At 38.0% G+C, this 23919-nt stretch overlaps 3 protein-coding genes across 12 annotated transcripts; all 3 read right to left on the bottom strand.

Annotated features, from left to right (window-relative positions):
* Positions 1 to 3330: 3330 nt before the first annotated feature.
* Positions 3331 to 4877, bottom strand: LOC122300686. 2 transcript variants are annotated; one of them, XM_043111511.1, is made up of 2 exons: positions 3827 to 4877; positions 3331 to 3545 (listed from the first exon to the last, which is right to left on the bottom strand). In XM_043111511.1, the coding sequence occupies exons 1-2, from the start codon at positions 4581 to 4583 to the stop codon at positions 3508 to 3510; spliced, it is 795 nt and encodes a 264-aa protein (XP_042967445.1). In that variant the 5' UTR covers positions 4584 to 4877; the 3' UTR covers positions 3331 to 3507. The 2 variants fall into 2 exon arrangements, with proteins under 2 accessions (XP_042967445.1, XP_042967446.1); XM_043111512.1 differs by lacking the exon at positions 3331 to 3545 and adding an exon at positions 3599 to 3787 and having other exon boundaries at positions 3930 to 4877.
* A 4039-nt stretch (positions 4878 to 8916) lies between these two features.
* Positions 8917 to 12805, bottom strand: LOC122300685 (cryptochrome-1-like). Of its 8 annotated transcripts, none has more exons than XM_043111504.1 (6): positions 12301 to 12805; positions 12164 to 12217; positions 11614 to 12048; positions 11084 to 11305; positions 10086 to 10792; positions 8917 to 9776 (listed from the first exon to the last, which is right to left on the bottom strand). In XM_043111504.1, the coding sequence occupies exons 3-6, from the start codon at positions 11924 to 11926 to the stop codon at positions 9090 to 9092; spliced, it is 1929 nt and encodes a 642-aa protein (XP_042967438.1). In that variant the 5' UTR covers positions 11927 to 12048; positions 12164 to 12217; positions 12301 to 12805; the 3' UTR covers positions 8917 to 9089. The 8 variants fall into 8 exon arrangements, with proteins under 8 accessions (XP_042967438.1, XP_042967440.1, XP_042967439.1 ...); XM_043111506.1 differs by having other exon boundaries at positions 11614 to 11998; XM_043111505.1 differs by having other exon boundaries at positions 12324 to 12805.
* A 3064-nt stretch (positions 12806 to 15869) lies between these two features.
* On the bottom strand, positions 15870 to 19467 carry LOC122300684 (actin-depolymerizing factor-like). Of its 2 annotated transcripts, none has more exons than XM_043111500.1 (3): positions 19164 to 19467; positions 17699 to 17964; positions 15870 to 16336 (listed from the first exon to the last, which is right to left on the bottom strand). In XM_043111500.1, the coding sequence occupies exons 2-3, from the start codon at positions 17944 to 17946 to the stop codon at positions 16186 to 16188; spliced, it is 399 nt and encodes a 132-aa protein (XP_042967434.1). In that variant the 5' UTR covers positions 17947 to 17964; positions 19164 to 19467; the 3' UTR covers positions 15870 to 16185. The 2 variants fall into 2 exon arrangements, with proteins under 2 accessions (XP_042967434.1, XP_042967433.1); XM_043111499.1 differs by having other exon boundaries at positions 19187 to 19466.
* Positions 19468 to 23919: the final 4452 nt, after the last annotated feature.

Raw genomic sequence — 23919 nt, 5'->3', positions numbered from 1 at the left:
TGAGAAGAAGGAATGGTAACAAACATCCTCAAAATCTGTGACAGTAGTGAGGCTCCCCCTTCAATAGTTCCCCAAGTACCATTATAAAAATAATGGATAATTTATTAGTCTTTCATTTTGCCACAACATCAAAGGTGGCAAATATTGCTGAAACGAAACCATACGCTGCTCCACCTATGATACTCACAATAATGTCAACCACTGGCCATAAAATCAAGAGTGAAGGTAGAATGCATATGCAAAGAACTAGCTTCAAAACAGTTCTTGATCGTTTAGCTCTCACAATGCAATAATATGTCCAAGCACCATGTGCTAGCCAAAGACCCAAAATAATGGCAGAATTTCCGATTGTCATGATTAGGCACATCAGAGGGCAGAAAATGATACCCATTGTTGTCTGCAGATCAGGATTCTCCATCTTCTACCACTAAACTCCAAGAATTAGAATTCTTATATATGTTCCATATTCAAGGGTGGAGATCGTCTTATGTATCTCCCTCGGATTTGGGCTAGTGTAGAGTGTCAAATTGGCTTGAATACCTCATTGTGAGGATTTCTTATCATTATAAAGGCACCAAAGTGCAAGATACACGGCTAGAATTAAGCCTGGATTACAGTAAATAAAATCTGTCTATGTATGGAAACTAGCCCTCTGTACAGATTCTACGTAAATAAATATATACAAGTGTCTAAAGCTAAATAAGGAAACACAGAGCATATCACGCTAACATCCCCCCTCAAATTGATGCTGGGCGGTCAAGAAGCATCAATTTGCTGACAAGAAACTGATGACGCTGTCATGTCATGGCCTTTGTAAACACATCGGCGATCTAGAGATTAGTAGAGACATGAGGAAGTGTAATTATACGAGAATCCAAGATTTCCCGAATGAAATGACAATCCACCTCAATATGTTTGGTACGTTCATGAAACACAGAATTGGCAGCAATCTGAATGGCACTGGTGTTGTCAGCATGGAGAGGGGTAGGAGAGGACTGAACACAACCAATTTCAGCAAGAAGACCCTGAAGCCAGAGAATCTCAGAACAAGCAGCGGACATTGCACGGTATTCAGACTCAGTAGAGGATTTGGAGACACGATCCTGTTTCTTACTCTTCCAAGAGAGTAAGGAGTCACCAAGAAACATGCACCAACCTGTAACAGATCGGCGCGTATCAGGACAACCTGCCCAATCAGCATCACTGTAAGCCACAAGACGAAGAGGAGTGCCAGTAGGAAAGAACAAGCCACGACTAGGGGAACCTCGAAGATATCGAATAATAGGACGAACAGCAGCCAAGTGGAGATGACATGGAGCCTGCATGAACTGACTCACCTGCTGAACAGCAAAGGAAATATCAGGGCGAGTAATAGTCAAATAATTCAGACTCCCCACTAACTGTCGATATAGGGTGGGGTCAGAGAGTAGATCACCCTCTTCCCGACGATACTTCGTGTTTACTTCCAGAGGAGTATCCACAGAAGAAGTATCTTGAAGACCAGCCAAAGTAATCAGATCCTGAGTGTATTTATGCTAATTCAAAAAAATGCCAGAAGGATCAGTATGGACTTCCAATCCCAAGAAGTAAGTAAGAGGACCAAGATCCTTCATATGAAAGGATGCTTGGAGATGATGCTGCAATCGGGTGATCAAAGCAGAGTCTGTCCCAGTAATAACAATATCATCAACATAAACCAGAAGAAGAACAATGCCAAGAGAGGTCTTGTAGAAAAATAAAGAAGAATCATAGGCACTCTGCTTAAAAGAAAATTGAAGCAAAGTGGAGTGAAATTTATCAAACCACGCTCGGGGAGCTTGTTTCAGCCCATACAACGATCTTTTCAATTTACAGACATCAGAGGAGGAAGAGGAGGACAAACCAGCAGGAAGGGTCATGTAGACTTCTTCTTTGAGATCACCATGAAGAAAAGCATTTTTGACATCCATCTGATGAAGAGGCCAGCCTTGAGAGGCAGCAACCGAGAGAATAGTCCGAACTGTAGTCATCTTGGCAACCGGAGCAAAAGTCTCCTCGTAGTCCACCCCATATTCCTGCCGATTACCAAGTGCAACCAACCGGGCCTTATACCGATCCAGAGTCCCATCAGAACGCAGCTTGATGGAATAAACCCATTTACAACCAATGGCTTTCACCTGAGCAGGACAAAGAACAACATCCCATGTATGATTATCCTGAAGAACCTGGAGTTCCTCGGCCATCGCCGCCTGCCAACAATCATGTTTAGCTGCCTCAGAGTAACCTGACGGGATGAGAATGGAGGACAAAGTAGCATGAAGAGAGGTATGAGAGAAACCATACCGGTCGGGTGGGCGAGATACTCTGGTCGAACGGCGAGGAACTATGGTAGGAGGCAGATCACCCGTAGAGGATGCATGCTGAACAGGCTCAGATGGCGGACCAGGCTCAGGAAGGGGCAAAGGAGGATGTCGTCTTTCATATACAAGTCCAGATTTGAAACGATCAGGAAAAGAAACCGGGTCATCAAAATTAGGCAAAGCATGTATCTCAGGTAAAGACTCAACAGAAGAAGGAAAGAAGGACTGATTCTCAAAGAACACAACATGACGAGAAATACGAAATCTGTTAGAGCATGAATCAAAGCAAACATAGCCTTTGTGAGAAGCACTATAACCCATAAAAGCGCATCGAACAGATTGAGCAAATAACTTATGTCGTTCATGAGAAGGCAAATGAACAAATCAGACACAACCAAAAGTATGCATATCAAGATAGGTAAGATGTCGATGATACAAACGAAAATAAGGACTTTCAAAATTCAAAACACTGGATGGCAATCTATTAATTAAATAAACTGCCGTAGATAAGGCTTCGACCCAGAATTGAGGGGGAACAGAGGATTGGAGTAGTAACGTACGAACAACATCCAACAAATGTCTATTTTTTCGTTCAGCAACACAATTTTGTTGAGGTGTATACAGACAAGAACGTTGAGAAACAATGCCTTTTTTATTAAGAAAATCATGAAACTTACGAGACATGTACTCACTACCTGAATCAGACCGCAAAATTTTAATGCCAGAAGAAAACTGAGTTTCAACATAAGCAGTAAATTGTTGAAAGACAGAGAAGACCTCAGATTTTGAGCGAAGAAAATAAATCCAAGTATACTTCGTATAATCATCAATGAACGTAACAAAGTATTTATAATTTGCATGAGAGATAACAGGATAAATGCCCCACACATCACTATGAATCAAATCAAAACAACGTTCAACAGGAGTACTATGAGAAGGAAAAGCAAGAGACTTACTTTTGCCTAATTTACACGTGGAACAATCAAAAGAGAGAGAAGAAAATTGATCTTTATTGCCCAACAAACCAGAGTTTATGACATGAGATAAAATAACGGAATTAGGATGACCTAACTGTTTGTGCCATACTTCACACTTATTGTTCACAGTGTTACAAGCAAATGAAATGACATTAGGAATGGAAAAATGTAAAGGAAATAAACGTCCAACTTTAGGCCTCCTCGCGAGTATCTTGCCCGACACCTGATCCTGCACAAGACAACCATCACGAGGAAAACGAACATCACAGTTGTTATCAACTAGTTGACCCACTGAAATAAGACTAGTAGAAAGCTGAGGAGAGACAAAAACATCTCTAACAGTGGAATCCATATCCCCAATAGCATGAATAGGTAACTGACTACCGTTAGCAATCTGAATGTGTGTCGATCCAGTATAAGGCCGAATATTGCTAAGTGTATCAGAAGAACTAGTCATGTGATTAGATGCACCCGAATCAACAAGCCATGAGGGAGAAAGGGAACCGTTACCTTGCAGCCCTAAGGCTGAAAAAGCTGAAAGAATCATCTGCTGAACCTTCTCAGTAGTAAGAGTAGATGAGTCATGAACGGGAGTAGCAGAAGCGGAACCCACCGTAGCCTGATAAGCATGAGCCTGGCGATTTTGGGGACGTGTAGGACAATCTTTGATAATATGCCCAGGCTTCTTACAATAGTTGCAAGATTTCCGTGCACAATTATTAGCAATATGTCCGTATTCTTTGCAACTGAAACATTGAACTGTCCGCATGTCTCGTCCCTTGCCTTTTCCATGAGCAGCATAAGTAACAGCAGGGGGTATCATTGTGTCATGCTGATAAGTAGCCTGGGTGGCAAGACGCTGCTCCTCACGAAGTAATTCCCCAAAACAAATATCCAAAGACGGCACAGGAGCACGATTCATCAAATTAGAGCGAGTGACCTCGAATTCAGGACGTAACTTCATTAAAAATTGATCGCGCTTGCTTTGCGCATGAACTTCCTGCACAACAGAGAGAGACTCTTCTGGTACCTTGGCATAAATTATGTCAGTAAATTCTCCCCAAAGATTATTAAATCCAGAAAAATAATCTTGAATGAAGAGATTGCCCTGAGTGTAACTGGCAATTTCATACTCTAACTGAGACCGTCGAGCCGTATGGTCCTGATTATACACCTTTTTCAAATAGTCCCACATAGATTTAGTAGTTTTATAAGGCCTCAAATTAAGAACAATCAGAGGATCAACCGATGCTAAAATCCATGTCATCACCCTAGCATCTTTGATCTGCCACTAAGCTAATTTAGGAAGCTCAGTAGGAGCCGGATTACTCCCATCAATATGATCCCATAACTCCTTTCCCAGAACAAATAAACGGAATTGAAATTCCCATGTAGAATAATTTTTACCCGTAAATTTCACGGTAAAAGACTCGGAAGACATGAGACCCGTAAAAAAATAAGTGCACGCCGAATTAAAAATAGTACCTGACCAACCAAAAAATTGCTGACAATCCAAAAGAAATAAAGGAGCTGCCGAAAGCTGCAGAAATAAGTGCTGCCGAGACCAAAAAAAAAATTCAAGAATCTGCTGTCAACACCAACCCACAAAGCCGAAAATAAAAGAGACTAAAAAAGGCAACAGAAATGCACAGAACAGCAACGAAAAAGGGCACAGAAAGTGCCGACCAGGAGCCTGGAACAAGACCCACACAACAGGAAGCCGAGAGCCACAGAAAAAACACTGAACCCATAACCAGACTGCACCGAAAAAAAAACACCCAGAGAGAACCGAATCACTAGAACAGCAACCAAAGATAGCACAGATGCTGCCGATAGGACCAAATCACCAGAACAGAAGCCAAAGACAACACAGATGCCGCCGATAATGCCAAAAGGAAAAGCCCGAAAGAAAAAAAATGTAAGACTAATAACTTGTTCTTGATACCATGTCAAATTGGCTTGAATACCTCATTGTGAGGATTTCTTATCATTATAAAGGCACCAAAGTGCAAGATACATGGCTAGAATTAAGCCTGGATTACAGTAAATAAAATCTGTCTATGTATGGAAACTAGCCCTCTGTACAGATTCTACGTAAATAAATATATACAAGTGTCTAAAGCTAAATAAGGAAACACAGAGCATATCACGCTAACATAGAGTATCATTAAAAATTTTGATTTGTCATCTAGGGATGAAAATTAAACCCTTCAGCTCGATTTTTGGGTAAAACTGCTGCCAACCAATGAGAGGGAAAACGGTGGAGCAACCAACCATAACCGATCGATGGGAAGGAGAACAACCGGGCATATCGACTCCAACAATTCATGGTCAGTTCTCGGTTCCCTCCTAGACGTGTCGTTCGTCTAAGAGAGTAGACGACATATTATCTAAACGACGCCGTTTGGTTTAATACCAAATGGTGCCATTCTACTTATTTTTTTTTGCACCTTATAGATAAAACGACGCCGTTTGGTTTAATAATAAACGGTGTCATTTAATTTGTGTCTAAAGCATAAATGCAGGAGTGAAACAATGTCATTTCACTTAAACTTAAGTGGAACGTCATCGTTTCATATTGATATAATTTTTAAAAAAATTAGGTATTATTACATCGTCCAGTTTAGTGGTTTGAGTCGGCCTCAAACCACGACCAAACCGACGACAGTCGGTTCTATTAAAACATTGCAGCCCATCGACCGGTTCCTTGGCAGTCTTAGTTAGTTCCAACCTCCAAGGTCGGTTTGAATCGGCCATAGCCGGTTCCACAGTTTCTTGTACACCCCTATTGTCATCCTCAAAGGAATCTTGCAAATGCATGGTCAAATTGCTATCTCTAAATGGCACATGAGAATCACCATTTGGAATGGATTCAACCACTATTTTTAATTCTATGTTTCCTTGGTTGATCTTTGCTATCTGCATTTTTTGCCTCGAATCCCATTAGACCAACTTGGTCAATATTTTTAGATCCCTTTATGTCTACAAGCATCTGATGTCTTCCTACTGTTGGGACATCAAGGATTATCATGCAGTGGCTTTGAGAACTTCTATCATTACAAATAGTACTTCTAACAATCATTTGCTTCTCCAATTTTTGTATCTCTTTCGAAATCTTTCTGACTTCATTCCTTGAAATATATGTTGCATTCCTTGCCTTCTTTATTGCTTTCCGACCATTCTCACAACAACCCATTGTGACCTGGATACGAAGATTCAATCTGTGTATCACCATGACCCCATAATCTTGGCAATTCATTCTCTAAAGTCTCAACAACTCCTTGTACGTACATTAAAACCGTAGCCTTCCAAGTCCCCACATATCTTTTAGGCATTTTCTCAAACAACTCTTTCGCATCAACTAAACAACCAAATAGTCTTTAACACTCAAAATTCATCCATGGGAACCACTGAAAGAGAAGAGAACCATTGCTCGAAACACATACTTCTAACAACGAAAAGCTGAAGGAGAAATAGATGAGTGCAATAGAAGTGCCAAAATGACTCACCTCTTTCACCTGATTTCTTCCATGGCAGCAGAATTGAAAAAAGAGTTATGGTTTAGGCATGAGAGGAGGCTGCTTGAGCCTAGAACAACCTATCGATCCTCCAATGGTTGTCCCTCCCTGGTAAAGGCAAACTCAAGCAACAACTGCAACAATTGAAACCCCTCCTCCGTCGCCTGAACCGTGAGAAGAAATTGGTCGCTAGAAGGAAACCATCGTGTATAACTCCCTTCTATAGAAGAAGAGCTCTACCATATCTGATTATAACATATACTCCATTTTTCTTGTAGGTACTCGAATCCATTGATTTGTACTTATCATGGGATTAACAAGGTACAGGGAGAGAGCGCTTGGGTGGTGGCACTTGGGTTTTCATGGAGACGTGCACGATGGCCAATTGCTATGGGCACCGAAGAGCCATGTCGCCTTTGGTAGGAGGAGGCTTAAGAGGGATACTGATGGCCATGCCTTCTCTTTCTACAGTCACTTTGTAGTTATTATTAGGGTTGACCGACGGAAAATAAAGGAGGAAATACTTTATGAGAGGAAATGAAGGAAGCGAAAATCAGAGAGGAAAATCTAAAAGTTTAGAAATTAATGTTGAATTTGGGTTTTTAAGGACAGATGAAGGAGAGATTTCTTTAGGATAAATGGACACCACCACAATCTCTTCCACCCCCACTTCTACAACCATGTCATGTGACTCCACCAAGGATTTCTCTCCTAGGTTGACAATGACGGAATCTTCTCTTAACTTCATAAAACTACTAAAAACAGAGAGAAAGAGAACATTCTCCCCCTTCAATCGGACATTTGTTGAAACCATAGCTGCTTCCTTCTCTTCTCTTAATTGTTTTGAGCCGAATTCTTCCTTCCTCATAACTAGAAGGAGAAACCCATCTTCCATTATTTTTGTCTCTGTTAACGTAACTTGATCTTCCAAATAAACTTCTCCATACCTTAATTTTTGTTCCTCCAACGGACATATCTTTCTTCCATATGCACATTCAATGTTAAGCTTCACGTAGTAAATGGTGTAGGAGGTTTCCACCACTCTTCAAATTTTTACCCTCTACAAACTTCACTATGAGAACCCTTTTTCCAGACTCTCTAAATGTTTCATTTTAAAGTGCACGATGATAATTCTAAAACAAATTTGTAACTCTGCAGTACTTAGCTCAGCCATGAGAATCGGTGGCTCTAGATACTATGCTAAACAGGGTAAAGATTGGATAGTAATAGAGGAAATACTCATAAACTTTCATTCATTGAGATTGTTATAGAGGATGTTCGATGTCCCTCCATCTTCAAAGAAGAATAATATGGATTGCCTCTTTTGTTTTCACAAATAAGGTGAGATAAGTTGAGGTAAAAGTTAAAAGTTGAATAAAATATTGTTAGAATATATTTTTTTTAATATTATTTTTATTTTGAGATTTGAAAAAGTTGATTTTTTTATTATATTTTATATGAAAATTTGAAAAATTTTTAATGATTAAATGAGGTGAGATGAGAATGGTTGTAAAAATAAATAAGGAAATAAACAAAAAGACCGAATGTCAATTATGGAAAGAGTTTTTCTACGTACAAACAAAATCGCTTATTAATCTGCGTATCAATACTGATTCATTCATATTCAAAATTTAAATTATCATTGTTTTCAATAAAATCTATTTTTTGACCAATTATATTAGATAAGTGTACGTATTAGTGCACAATTATACTTGCAACTAGATTTTTCCTTATAGAAAACCCACTGTACAAAGCAGTAAATATCACTAACGGCCCAAGGAATACTTTTTCGGCCCACCTATTAACATAGACTAAACATCAAAGGACTACATAATAGGGGCCCATCCACTTGGCCCATTACGGTAGTACTTCTCCAGCTCCATTGTTTGACTTAGTTCGGACCCAATTCGCGGGTTTCATTACACAAACCACATTAATCATGTGAGGATAGTTTGAGGCCAATTTGAGCTGATTGCGGGGACGTAATTAAGTGGATAACCTTCTGAATTAGACCATTGAATTATTGAAAAAGAATTTAAAAGAACAAATCCAAAGCACAACGTAGAGTCGGACATAAACATGTGCAAGAGGAAAATTGAAATTATCATAAAAACATATCCATCGATCATTCTACAGCATTCACACCATTATTTTCATTCCTCACTTTCCTGCTCAAGTATTTCTTGAAATCAAATTAGCAACTTGATTTTGGTTAAAGGGCTGCGTCCCTTCTAAACGTCGTGGTGCAAAATATGTTAGTTGCTATCTTTTCTTGAACTCTGTTCCATGTCAATCTGTTCTCGCAACGGCTGCTCCAAGACAGAAGATTCGTGCTCTGGTAAAGACTTGCATTCTGACGAAAAACACAACTGAGGAACACAAAACGAGTCTATGCTTGTGGTCTGCTTCTTAACCGGTGAAGATTCAGCTGTAGAGCATATATCCTCATCTCTTCTTGAGGTCTCAGCTCCATTTTTAAGCTTAAGTAAATTATCTCCTTGTGGCTTTTCCTCTACCATATGCTGTGATCTCTTCCTGTTTAGTGGATGATTCTCGGAATTCTCAATTTTTGGCACCTTCTGGTCGTTGGATGAAACGGTAGCACGTGGAGCATTTGTCTTCAAGGCAGTTGCTGAGATGGCCAAATTTTCAGTACCCTCAGAATTATCAACGACAACTTCATTTGTGCAATTAATGTTGGAGGCCGTAGCAGCTGCTTCTATTTCCCACATCTTGAATATAGCTTCAGTCAAACGTTCTCTAGCTAAATCTAACTCAATTATTGGTTTTGGGTAGTTCAATCCCATCTCGACTCCTGAGGCTTTCAGTACAGGAAAGGGTGCATCCCAAGGATGATGAATCCACTCAGTTGGTATCCGTGCTAGCTCGGGCAGCCACTGTCTCACATATTCACCCTCTGGATCAAATTTTGAGCCTTGAACCTGACTCCAAAAAGTTAGATGGATGGGAAAAAAAAAAAAAAATCACACTTTCGTCCTGGATCAAAGTTTGAGGTGCAAACAGGCAGGCAAGGGAAGTTTAAGAAATTAAAACTCAGAATATAACTCACACAAGACAGCACTCAAATGCAAGAAGACACCATAAATCACACTATGCCACAAAATTACAGGACATGGCCACATGATGGGGTTAAAGAAATGAAATCTTTTGTTTGGTCTTGAAATTCAGTCCAATTGCTTGTTATAAATTCAATTTCAAATGCTCTTGTAATCAAAGGAAGCCCAACATACCTCTGGACTGTCTAGTCGCTTAAGTTCATGGCCATCTGGCAAGCTACCTGAGACATACTGCCAACCAAGGATATCACTTTCTAAGTCTGCATCCAAAAGTGTGTCCCAGAAATACTTCATCCCCCATTTCCATGGAAGAAGTAGAACTTTCACTGCAAAACTTGAAACAATCACTCTTACTCGATTGTGTATCCACCCAGTTGCCCAAAGTTCTCTCATTCCTGCATCAACTAATGGGTAGCCAGTCCTACCCTGTCTCCAAGCCTTAAAATAGGTTTGGTCAGCATGCCAAGGGAAAAATTTTAAGTTGCTCAGTATTGATCTCTCATGAGTGAAGGGAAAGTTAAAACAAAGATAACGGGAGTATTCTCTAAGTCCGATGGCCTTGAGGAAAAGAGCCACACTATCTTCCCCCAAAGAGTTCCCTTCTTTTGTCCACAACACATGTTTCCTCCGCACATATTGGAAAACTTTCCGTACGCTTAGTTCTCCATAATGAAGATATGGAGATAAAAGCGATGTTGAGTTTCCCCCAACCTTTAGCCTATTCTTAGAATAGTCGAGCAGATGAAGCTCAACAAATTCAGTTAGAGCCTTTTCAGCATTACTCCATCCCGGAAACCATACTCTTCCTAGCAAGGCATTGCTAGATTTTTCTGATTCCTCTTCAAGACCCAATTCCCCTATTGAAAATTTTGTAACAGTTCCTGTTGTCGATATAGAAACAGCATTTCTCAGATGATCACTCCCAATGTTTTTTCGTTCTTTCTTTATTCTATACACATTGACACATAAATATTAATAATATGTTGAGAGGTTAGAATCTGAGCTGAAACTCATGACAACTTTTCTGCTAAAGGAAGTTATCAAAACGGCAACAAGACTTCCTTTTTAGCTTTTACATCACTGGAAAATAGTAATATTTTAACCTCTGAAGTTGACAGTTTGTTGCGGAATCACAGAAGTACCTAGCTAAAAGAAGTCATGTTAAAACGTACCTGAAGCTGGTACTAATTTCCATGGAGGAAGAAGTAAAACGGGTTGCATTTGGAAGTGCAAGCACTTGTTCCAGTATGCCTCAAAGGTTGTAAAAGCTTGTCCATTTTCATCGTGCACTTCCCAAGGCTCATACAACAAGTCTCCATTATAGCTTTGCACAGAAATGCCTAGCTCCACCAGTTTTTCTTTGATGTTGTTATCTCGAACAAGTGACACAGGATCTGGGATCGATTAAATAAAAATAGAAAATTACTGCTCTTCAGATGTACAAGAGGGCACTAGAATTTTACAAGTTGTTTCCCTCTCACTCAAAGACTTGTACTTTCTTTCTTTGAACACCATATTCTGGATTGGCGTTGATAATCATGCTAACATCAGCTAACTCAAAAACCAACAGCTATAATCATCTGAAGATCTATACGTGATGCAGTTTGCTATTGAATAAAGCAGCATTCACGTACAATGGATATATTATCAAAGTGTATATCAGTGGAGTCATCTACGTTGAAGAAAGGAAACCAGAACATACCATAAAGATGGCTGAATACTACTTTTGTTGCTCCGACAGCTTCAATGCACTCCAAGAGACTGGCAAGAATACTGTCTGTTTTTATCAGCATAAGCTCCGCCCCAAGGGACTTCAGGGACTGTTTTAAGTGGACTAGAGACTGCTTCAGCCACCACCTTGAAACTCGACCTGGATAAAACTGTCCTTCCTCTTTAGGGCACCATATATAGACAGGAAAAATAGAACCATCCTTGGCAGCTGCAGCCAAGGCAGGATTGTCCTCTATTCTGAGGTCCCTCCTAAACCAAACAACGGTCTTGATGCTACCCCCCATATTAGACGATCGAATACGATTCTCCAGGATAAAGTTCTAAATTTCGAAGGGATCCCAGTATTTTCTCTTCACCTGTACTTCAGCACGAGGAAAACCAACGTTCTTATCGCTCGCGATATTCGCTATGAAACAATTTGACAGTGTTCAGTTTGAAATCAAACCCCACAAAGCAACTCAAAACAAAGACAAGCATTTACAGCAAACTATTGACCGTGAATTTGATACTTTGTTACAAACCTGTTATTGCACCTAGGTCGAGCATCCATGATTGTACTCTTCAACTGGAACTCTCTATTGAAAACGATAGGTTATCCGGGAAGTAAAGAATATAGATCTAAGAGAAACAAGAATATGCATGCCTCAGTAATACATACCAAAGAAAATTATCCACAATTACCAGCTAGAGTGAAAATAGACTGTAAAAAGCTAAAAAGAACTGGCGCGCAGAAGATAATGGATACAAAGGAACGAACTGCAGCCACTTCTATTTTGATCAATAATTTGACGGATACTATATACCCAGTAAACCACCAGTCTAGCAACCAAAAACAACGATAAAATCCCCAAAAGTAGGCGTCAATTGCTTTATGTTTGTTGTATGTATTCACAAACCCTGAACTGTGGCGTTTATGGTGGAACAAGGTGAATCGGAGAAAGGTCTTTTTGTGAGTGTTTCACGGATTTGGTGTGAAATCACGTGGGGCAGAATAAGATTGATAGAGAACGATGGTGCTGTCGTTTGTCCTGTACTCTCGTTGCCTCGTACCTCTGCCAAACACGCCTCCCATATCCCACCGTAGAGAATCCCGAAAGCTGTGCTGTGTGTAGGTACTGTCGGTTTGCTTATGACACACAGCACAGCTTTCGGAAGGGACCAAACAAAAAAACAAAAAAACAAAAAATAAAAGTAGATTCTCAGTTGGTCAAGTTTGTCTTGCTTGACATTAAGGTTTGACCTGAACCCGAAAATGCCCCGACATACATAATGGTTTGAATTGGTACCATGTTTCTGGATGATTTCTGGCAAATGATTTAGACCAGCCAGTTGAAGTTTCTTGTATCTTTCAAATTTATGCTAAATCTCCTTATCGTTTAGAATAATTGAGATCATATCTTCTACACAATCAAGTGAAAGCACCAGTATCATTTAATCGAAACCATCTTTGAATATACTTCTTTGTCTCTTTTTATTTTCTTTTATTTTCTTTTTATTCGTTCTTGAACGGGCATGCACTCACATCTTTTAATTTTCACGCATGGCATTAACCATGAGGAATACCTCAGTTGATCAAATTTTAGGTTTATTTTCTAATGATCACCGATTAGAATTCTCTCAGAACCACCGAAGATTTACTTGATTATTAATTTTAGGACTTCGTATAATTTATTGAGGTGCACATAAACTGATCTGAACACTTATGACTATTAAAATAAATCACGCATGACATCATTGTGAAATGAATTAAGGCAATATAATTTATGAATTGGTCGGATTTGTAAGTGATGTGACAACCACAAATTGAAATTTTGAATTACCAAAACAGATTACTTTAATCAACTTATTCTAACACAAATTTTTAATAAATTTTCATATGTAGTAAACCGTAAATTAAATAAGTATCAATCAGATTGAGTAATGTTAAATATAATTATAGGATATATAATTCTCGTACATTATTTTTTTAAAAAGGTAAATTTAAGTCAATTATTAAAAAATTATTTTTTTTTTGTGTCTTAGATTTATTTATTTATTTCAAATAAATTACTTGAATTTCGAAACTTAAATATCGTAAAACTGCAAATATCGTTTTTCTATATAGTGATATATTTACTATGAGATTCTTATTTATGATAAAGAGAAAAAAAAGATATGATTATGTATCAATACAAATTCTTATATCCCAACCATTGCTTTTATTTTTCAATTTTCATATAAGTTTTAGGGCATAATGCCTTGAGAGCCCTGAAGAAAATTGAACCTCTGAGCTGAACCACAAGGTGTAGAACTTTTAATTTTCAAATTGAGCCCCGTTTAGATCTTGGATTGAACTGATTTTTAAACTAAGTCTAATATCAAAATACAAAACTTTTGTATCATTAAACTTATCTCGACTCAAAATCTCTTTATACGTAGGACTCATAATCTTTTTCAACTCAACATATCTTTACACGCAGGACTCATAATCTTTTTCAACTTCTCATAAATACATCTAAACTTGTTTTAACATCTTAACATATCTAAACTCATTCCATCATCTCAAATCACTAATATTCATAAAGAACTCAATTTATTTTAACTTACATCGACATCAAAACGGGACCTGAATTGTCAATACTTTAACTTGCTTTTAGTAACAATATAATATTAGAAAATAGCTACCCATAAGCCGATTTACCCACCCTACACCTTATGTGGCAAATCAAGTGAACCGATCCTGCCCTTCCCCTTCCTCCTCCTCCTCCCCCTCCCCCTCAGTCCCGCCTAAAGGTAGTGGGAAGTGACGAAGTGTCAGGAGTGACAACTCCACGTAGATTTGGACATTTGAGGACAAAACTTACCACTTTATATTTGGCACGTTTGACTCCTTGCCGTTGACAGAAATCAGAGGTTGCATTGGGAGAGAAGAAAAGTTTGATCTTGGAATCCGCATTGAATTTGAATGCTAGAAGATTGAGTGCATCATCACGTGGAGATCCTTCCAGGTTGAGAGAAGATGGAGACCGAGGATGGGTAAGCCGAAAGGGCCTACTAAAGAAGCATAAAGCTGCAAAGTGACAGCCAAAAAGAAGCGCCTTTCAATACAAACAACAAGAAGATCAATGGACAGGTCTGCCTTCTCTTCCACAGCATTATTAGAGATCAAACGAGGGAATGATTTTTCATTGTGGAAAATAAGAGTAAGAAGCATGAATGAAGGCACCCAAAAGAGTTTTACTATATACAAACACAGTCACGTACTAATCTGTGTACCAATACTGATTCATTTATACTTAAAATTTAAATTAATATTATTTTTAAGAAAATTTACTTTTTAACCAATCACATCATATTGGTGCATAGATTAGTGAACAGATTAGTATACAATTATACTTGCAACTATATTTTTTCCACCCAAAACTAGCATTTCGGCAAATAAAAAAAATCAAAAGAAAAGAAAAAAAAAGGCCACATCACGTGTGGGCCCTAGGATAGTGAAAAGTAACTGATATGGAACAAAACTCAAAATATTATAGATATGAGTAAATATTAGATGATTAGAAGTAAAAATAAAGATCGTTCTAAAAATAAATACAGATGTAATAAAAATTTAATCGAGTTTGAAAATTGTAAAATAAAATATCCTAAGAATTATAAAACCCAATCCTGAAGCCTAACCTAATTCACAAGCCATCTAGGATTAAACTCACAAGACGCACGATATGCCCCATAACCCTAAACATGGATCCATGTCACACCTCAGATGATTCCACTATGTGGTCCAACTCATTTTACTTGAAAAGCCTATTACTAAAAAGCATATAGAAAATCTACACAACGTGTGGCCATCAAAAAGGTCCACCAAGATTGAAGTTCCTCTCAAAATGCGTATGGAAGCTAGACATCATGGCACCATTTCATATAAGCTCCATTCTACTTTAGACATATAGTTTAGGTGCCTGATTTCCCATCTCCATACACAAACTCAGTTGAATGAACAAACAGAAGAACCCGTAATGCAAATTATGCCAACTAGTTGAGAGGATCTGTATTGAGCAAAAACCTCAAAGCAAAATTTCTAGGCAGTACACCGGTTTATTTCGAGACAAAACATCAGTATCATATACACGATGACCAGAATTTGCCAATAACAATGTTATAAGAAAACCCAAGATTGGAACTACAGATCCCCTGCGATAAAATCCTAAAAAGTTGGGGCCAAGTAGTCTGTGCAGGAAACCATAATTTGCCATGAAACAATTAAATGAACTCAAGAGTGGACCACTGATACAATATCCATATTAGTAGAATCGCAGTCAAATTATCAGTACACATAACATACCCATTTTCACCTGGGAAGCATCATGGGAATAAGGAAGCCCAAATTCCCCTGTATCGGGTTCATAGCCACGAGCCCCCAACCAGCCTTCTCAGGTGGCCGTTATTTAATAGTTAAGCTATATGTATTTTGTGTGCAACTAAGCATGAAATTGCATTTAATTCGGTCACCAAAGAAAACCCCCAGATGTTCTCTGATAACAAAACCCTTTGAAACGAGTGCTCAGTTTGCACGGTCTTTGAGGACTTCAAGATCCATTTCAGTTGGGTCAGTTGCCTGAATCTCATAATGGATGCCCTCCAGCCCCCTTCTGAACCTGTCCTTTGATGTTGCATAGAGCATCTTAGCACGGATTCTAGATACAGCAGGAGACCTAGATTATTGAAAACAAAAATGTTAACACCACAGATTTATTAAAAACAATTAAATTAAATTCAAACACACAGAACTACAGCTAAATACATTCCCCAGTTTTTAGATCCTTTCACAAGGAAATGAAAGTCAGAAGCTGAAAATTATCCAAACATTGAAATCTATACTGAAATGCATTACCACAGCCACATAAATGAATTTAGAACAAATAAGAACTTCAAAAATTCACAAAATGGCCCTCGCCAAGATCTATCTCCTGCATCACTCCATGGAGACCCATGCCAACTCTGAAAAATGATCAAACATGAATTTTAACCATATACTAAAACTCAGTGGGCTAGGTTTCCCAAAGGAAGGGGACAATTATCCTCAAGACCACCAATCGATTCAAATATTACTTTAACCATATATATATATATATATATATTTATATTTCTTTAACCAAATTATTACAAGCACCAAACACAATAAATCCTCTACTAATGAAAGCATCCTCTCCAAATGCTCACACCATAGCACTTACTATAGAGAGATCTCAATGCCATCCAATTCATTAGCACTCTGTCTACAAACGTGGAACACCAATAATGATATTCTCCAAAATCCCAACAGACAAAGGGCATATCCTCGTGGTAAGGTCCATTAAGTTTACACATTTAACCCTAACTCCTTGCCGAGAGCCTGTGCACCCCCGGGATTAGTCAAGATGCTGTTTTTGGACACCCGGTGCCAATAAAAAAAAGACACATTTTTTGTGTAATAGTGCATAGGAGCATCTAGCGATAAGAAAAAGGTCTATGGGGGCCACAAACCTGTATTATGAAGCTATTCTCCATACAGACGAACATTGGCAACCACAAAATGAAAAGTTTATAAAGTCAGGAGAAACCATAATGACAGAGGAATCAAGGATATGATGACGGGAAGCCAAGTACTATAACGACAATGATAAACAACATGTTCCCAGGAAAACAAAGTCGAGATATTTACTTGTGTTCAGAGTAATAATCAGAAAATATGCAAGAAAAGATCAACCTAACAGATCATTTAAGCCCATCCACATAACACGCTGAGGGAAGAACACAAGGTGGTAATGTATGGCTGGCTCCTTCTCAATGTACACATCTAATTCTCATTCAATCAGAAAAATATAAACTCAACTAATGAATTTAGACTGCAAGTACGGCACTATAGGCTTTGCTGATTAAACAAATCCATGACAGTATCAGTAAGTAGGACTGGTGTGAACACAATAATAGCCTGAATTTGAAATAAGAGGACCTAAGGCACATTTGATGAGTGCAATTGCACAATAAGAGGACCTAAAATGATAGAGAGTTAAGCATTTGCAAACTAGACCAACCATGCAATAAAAAATATCTTGCTCTTCTGGCAGTTCTCAGAAGTCACAAAGTCATAGTCATAAACTGCATATCGGCAATCATTCTCTGGCAAAGAAGCAGTGAAGTCATCGTAGCTTTCAGCTGGGCCTCCAGTTTTTTCAACCACAACCTCTTTTTTCTTCTCATCAATCTTGAAAATTACATAGCGGTGCACCTTCTTCCTCTGCAGTTCAAGGTACGTGGTCATGCTTTGCTCAGCAACACCCATGCCAGAGGAAGCATTTGTCTGAAAATGAAATTCGTAAGTTAAAGCACTTGGTCATCAGCTATATTGCAAATGAAGCTAATTATTTGTGATGCCAATAATAGTATAACTCTAACAATATTTTTTTTGATATCCGTGTGTGTCTGGGCTAGCTTGAGAGCACCTCGACTAATCCCACGGGGCCCTGAAGTTAATGGCTAGGTAAACCTCTAGTGACCCTGAGGGGACTCAAACTGATGGCCATTGGGGAGCAACAACTCTAACAATATACCAAAGAGACTTCCATATCATTTGCGACTTTTGTAGGTTTCTGTTGGTGGGGCTAGGTTTACTCCTGCCTCTGCCTCTACCCCCCCCCCCCCCCCCCCCCCCTCTTCTAAAAAAAAAAAGAAAAAAAGAAAAACCTAAAAACTTTTGGGTTTGTCCCATGGTGAAGGGGGCACACGAGTATTCCCCCTTTTTTTTTTCAATTTGCTTTCTTTCTTGTTTTCTCTGTTCCACGACATGGCCTAAAGTTATGGCTGCTCCCAACAACAAGACGTTCATGAAGCACGATTTCTAATGCATTCAATCAATGCTTCAAGCTTTTCCCAGGTCATGCAATTCCTTACAACATGAGGGCACAGACGTTTCTTAAGAGCTAACACTACAACCGATCATAACTATGGAATTAAATTCGTAAATTAAATTAGTAATTCCAGTGCAGTGGATTTCAATTTTGTAAAGACTTGGGGCTAGTTTGGTTATACAAAATCAAACATCTCTCCTATAATCATTATAACTTTTTCAAAATTCTACACAAAATATAATAAAAAATTCAATATTTTTAAATTTTAAAATAAAAATAATATTATAATAATAATTTATTCAACTTTCAACCAAACGTCCACGGTTTTTTCCCTAACAAAAGTAGAAAAAAAAATACCTCATTGAAACACATATCTCCTCCCCCATTTGCATGCAACTAAACACAGGATAACTACTGGCATTCAAATCAAATCTAACAACCTTTCAAGGAATCAGAAAGTCTGACTCAGTAGAAAAACTGAACTTTAAAGAAAGTTACTCCGAAGTACAATAGAATAAGATCTATCTCGGATTTACATGCACGCAACTCATAATAATAATTCTTAAAAATAAAGCACTGAAACATTAGATTTAAAGGAAACGATTGCAAAAATAAAACGAAGCGAAACGACCAAAGAAAACGAAATGAAAACCTGTAGTGAAAGCTTAAGCTTACCCCCCTCCCCCGGTAAGACATGGCCGACTTGGTCGCAGACTCGCAATGAGAGAGAGAGAGAGAGAGAGAGAGAGAGAGAGAGAGAGAGAGAGAGAGAGACTGACACAGAGAATGTGGAGAGAGAGAGAGAGGACAAAGAAACTGTAAGGAGAGGAAAGAAGGATAAAAAGCAGCCACCGAAGAAATTCAAAGAAAAAAAGAATGATTATCGTGAAGAAAATATTCTCTCCCTCTGGTTTGAGAGAGAGATTCGTGTTTTGACGGAAAAGAAAAGAAAAAGAAAAGAGCCGCGTCAGTGTACTCTGTTCCTGAAAAGGACCGCCATTATCCGGTGGAAGGGAGGGCAGCTAAGGCTAGCGTCACGATCAGCTGTTAGACTTCCTGGTGACAGACGAGTACTTCAGCGTGGATCTGGACGGTTGGGCTGACATGTCTCAGTGCGATTTTCTCGGGAGATGGTATTCGGATCTGACGGTGTTGGAATATATAACAGAACTATGTGTGTGCTTGGATTCTTTTTTTTTTTTTTTTTTTTAATTATTATTTATATTTCTTGCGTCAACTTAGGATCAAATCACTAGGCACTTTTCAAGGGTGAGTGGACCTTTCCAGCTCAATTTAAATAGAAGTGATGAAGGCATGGAGTAGAAACAAGAAAACAAACAAACAAAAATAATAATAGAAGGTAGTAGGTATTATAAAACTATAAAAGGAGAGAAAAAGATATAGTTCAGAAAAGTTATGAAACTTATGAATTTTTTAAAGAATTCAACGATATATATAGGCATATAAAGGGAACTATGCTAGCTTACTATGTTGCACTATGCTAGTACTATGCACTATGCATATGTCGGCCAATTCATTATGTTAGTACTATGCACTATGCATATGTCGGCCAACTCATTATGTTAGTACTATGCTAGCACTATGCACTATGCATATATCGACCAACTCACTATGCTAGTACTATGCTAGCACTATGTACTATGTATTTGACGGCTAGCTCAAGGTGGTCATATAATTTATTTTACAATAATGTTATTTTACAACATTTCCCCTTTGGATGACCACATATAATGAATATGCCTCGTTAAAACCTTGCCAAGGAAAAACCCTGTGGGAAAAAAATCAATGGCGAAGGAAAAAGAGTACAATATTCATGTGTAACGTAAAATACTTTAAGATTGCCTCATTAAAACCTTGCAAAGGAAAACCCAGTGGGATAAAACCTTAGCGAATGAAAAAGAGTACAATCAGTATAAGTCTTCAAGACATTACTCTCCCTGAAAAGTGCATGATAAAAGGTCTTCAAGTCTCCGCATTCCAATGTTCTGCACAATCTTCTTAAATGTTGCAGTTGGTAATGCTTTTGTGAATAAATCTACCAGATTATCACTTGATCGTATCTGCTTGATTTTAATTTCACCTTTCTCTTGAAATTCATGAGTATAAAAGAATTTAGGTGAAATATATTTAGTTCTATCACCTTTGATATATTCTCCTCTAATTTGAGTAATACAAGCAGCATTATCTTTGTATAAAGTTGTTGGACTATCATTAATCACTGGAAGGCCACACTTTTCTTGAATATGTTGGATCATTGATCTTAGCCAAATACATTCTCGACTTGCTTCATGAATTGCGATGATCTCTGAGTGATTTGAAGAGGTAGCAGATAGTGTTTGTTTGACAGATCTCCATGATATGGCAGAATTTCTATAAGTAAATACATATCCAGTTTGAGATCTACCTCTATGTGGATCTGAAAGATAACCTGCATCTGCATATCCAACTAATTGTGGACTTGAACTATGTTGATAAAATAATCCCATATCAACCGTACCTCAAAGGTATCGAAGGATATGTTTAATGCCATTCCAATGTCTTCGAGTTGGTGCAGAACTATATCTTGCAAGTAAATTAACTGAAAATGTAATATCAGGCCGAGTGCAATTTGCAAGATACATCAGGGCTTCAATTGCACTGAGATAAGGTATTTCAGAACCAAGAATTTCTTCATTGTCGTCACAAGGACGAAATGGATCCTTCTGCATATCAAGTGATCGAACAACCATTTGAGTACTCAGGGGATGACCTTTGTCCATGTAAAAGTGTTTCAAGACTTTCTCTATATAATTTGACTGATGAATGAGAATTCCATTTGACAAATGCTCGAGCTGCAGGCCGAGACAAAATTTCGTTTTGCCAAGATCCTTCATTTCAAATTTATTCTTTAAATATGTAGCGGTTCTTCTGATCTCTTCAGGAGTTCCAACAAGATTTAAATCATCAACATAAACCGCAATAATAACAAATTCGGAGTCTGATTTCTTAATAAAAACACATGGGTATATTGGATTATTCTCAAATCCTTCTTTCAATAGATATTCGCTAAGGCGTTTATACCACATGCGTCTGGATTGCTTTAACCCATATAAAGATCTTTGAAACTTAATAGAATACATACTTCTGGATGTACTCAGATTAGAAGCTTCAGGCATTTTATATCCTTTAGGGATTTTCATATATATGTCATGATCTAATGATCCATATAAATATGCAGTGACCACATCCATCAATTGCATATTCAATCTTTTTATAACTGCCAAACTGATCAAATATATGAATGTGATTGCATCCATAACAGGAGAGTATGTTTCCTCATAATCAATCCCCGGTTTCTACAGGAAACCTTGTGCAACAAGTCATGCTTTATATCGCACAATTTCATTTCTTTCATTACGCTTACGTATAAATACTTATTTATATCCAACAGGCATTACACCCTTTGGTGTTTGTATAATTGGTCCAAAGACCTCTCGCTTTGCTAGCGAGTTTAATTCAGCTTCAATAACTGATTTCCATTTTGGCCAGTCATCTCTACGTCGACATTCTTCGACAGTTCTTGGCTCAATTTCTTCATTACTACTGGTAATATCAAGAGCCATTTTATATGAAAATATGTTGTCGACAACAGTTTTATTTCTATTCAAAATTTCTCCTATACTCATAAAATGTATCGAGATCTCGTTATTTTCAGGTACCTGTCCCTCTTCAAGGGAAGACATTTCATGAAATACCTCTTCAGGAGGTTCTTTCTCAAGAAATTTACTCTCTTCAGGAGCATCAATTACTCTTATGGCCTGTGTTGGTATGGACTCTTCAGGAGTACCAAATTCATTTTGTATTTTCCTCTTCCGAGGAATTTTGTCCTTAGCACCAATAGGCCGTCCACGCTTCAGGCGTATCTTAGATTCGCCTATTGCTATTTTGGCACCTTGTCCTTCAGGGACTGCAATCCTTGCTGGAACATTAACAGCAGGAATATATGATTTTACCACACCTTTAGTGTCAGTAAATACATCCGGTAATTGGTTTGCAACACTTTGCAAATGAATAATCTTTTGAACCTCTAGATTACATTCTTTTGTACGAGGATCAAATTGGGAAAGAGCTTTATTTTTCCAAGTAATTTCTTGTCGTGTTTCAGGCACCGACTTCTTATTACCCAATGTTGGAAAAATGGATTCGTCAAAATGACAATCCTCAAAACGTGCCTTAAACATATCCCCTGTAAGAGGCTCAAGGTATCTGATAATAGATGGAGAATCAAACCCAACATATATACCAAGTCTACGTTGAGGGCTCATCTTTGTATGTTGTGGAGGTGCAATTGAAACATATACAGTACATCCAAAAATACGAAGATGAGAAATATTTGGTTGCTAACCAAATGCAAGCTGTAATGGTGAATATTTGTGATATGCTGATGGTCTAACTCGAATTAATGATGCTGCATGAATTATAGCATGTCCCCAAGCAGAAATAGGAAGATTTGATTTCATGAGTAAAGGTCTAGCGATTAGCTGAAGCCTTTTAATCAATGATTCAGCTAAACCATTTTGAGTGTGTGTGTGGGCAACTGGATGTTCAACATCTATTCCTATTGACATGCAATAATTATCAAAAGCTTGAGATGTAAATTCTTCTGCATTATCCAATCGAATAGTTTTAATTGGATAGTCAGGGAATTATGCTCGTAGCTTAATTATTTGTGCAAGAAGTTTGGCAAATGCAGCATTTCTAGTGGAAAGTAGACAAACATATGACCATCGACTTGATGCATCAATTAAAACCATAAAATATCTGAACGGTCCACTTGATGGTTGAATAGGCCCACATATATCTCTATGAATCCTTTGTAAAAAAGATGGAGATTCAAAAACAACCTTTGAGAAAGATGGTTTGATAATCAATTTACCTTGAGAACATGCAGAGCATGGATATTCATTGGGTAAGATAATCTTCTGATTCTTTAGGGGATGCCCATACGAATTATCAATTATTCGTCTCATCATTATTGATCCCGGATGTCCAAGGCGATCATGCCAAGTCATAAATATTTTGGGATCAATGCACTTTTGGTGCATTACAACATGTGATTCAATTGTTCTCATTTCTGTATAATATAATCCAGATGAGAGGGCAGACAGTTTTTCTAATACGAGCTTCTGGCTCGAAATTATTTTAGTAATAAGAAGATGCTCTTTCTTGTTTTCGTTAATGGTTTCGATATGACAACCATTACGACGTATATATTTAAAACTCAATAAATTTCTTCTGGATTGTCAAGAAAATAGAGCATCATCAATACAAAATTTGGTGCCATTAGGCAACACAATATAAACTCTTCCGGAGCCTTCAATTAGATTTGATGAACTGGAAATGGTATG

The sequence above is a fragment of the Carya illinoinensis genome, chromosome 2, assembly GCF_018687715.1.
Source record: "Carya illinoinensis cultivar Pawnee chromosome 2, C.illinoinensisPawnee_v1, whole genome shotgun sequence".
Classification (NCBI taxonomy): domain Eukaryota; kingdom Viridiplantae; phylum Streptophyta; class Magnoliopsida; order Fagales; family Juglandaceae; genus Carya; species Carya illinoinensis.
Note: the sequence above shows the minus strand (reverse complement) of the source record. Positions and strands in the feature narration are given on the sequence as shown.

Bases quoted from the DNA above. Each gene is read 5' to 3' on its own strand.
- LOC122300685 (XM_043111504.1), bottom strand. From the start codon at position 11,926: ATGGGGGGTAGCATCAAGACCGTTGTTTGGTTTAGGAGGGACCTCAGA. The intron at 11,306-11,613 runs GTATGTTCTGGT...AATCGATCCCAG, and splicing joins AGTATTCAGCCATCTTTATG to ATCCTGTGTCACTTGTTCGA. The intron at 10,793-11,083 runs GTACGTTTTAAC...TATCGACAACAG, and splicing joins GAAATTAGTACCAGCTTCAG to GAACTGTTACAAAATTTTCA.
- LOC122300684 (XM_043111499.1), bottom strand. From the start codon at position 19,207: ATGTCTTACCGGGGGAGGGGG. The intron at 17,965-19,186 runs GTAAGCTTAAGC...TTTCATTTTCAG, and splicing joins TGTCTTACCGGGGGAGGGGG to ACAAATGCTTCCTCTGGCAT. The intron at 16,337-17,698 runs GTTGGTCTAGTT...TCAATAATCTAG, and splicing joins AAGATATTTTTTATTGCATG to GTCTCCTGCTGTATCTAGAA.
- LOC122300686 (XM_043111511.1), bottom strand. From the start codon at position 4,583: ATGACATGGATTTTAGCATCGGTTGATCCTCTGATTGTTCTTAATTTG. The intron at 3,546-3,826 runs GTAACGGTTCCC...TGTCTTGTGCAG, and splicing joins TTCAGCCTTAGGGCTGCAAG to GATCAGGTGTCGGGCAAGAT.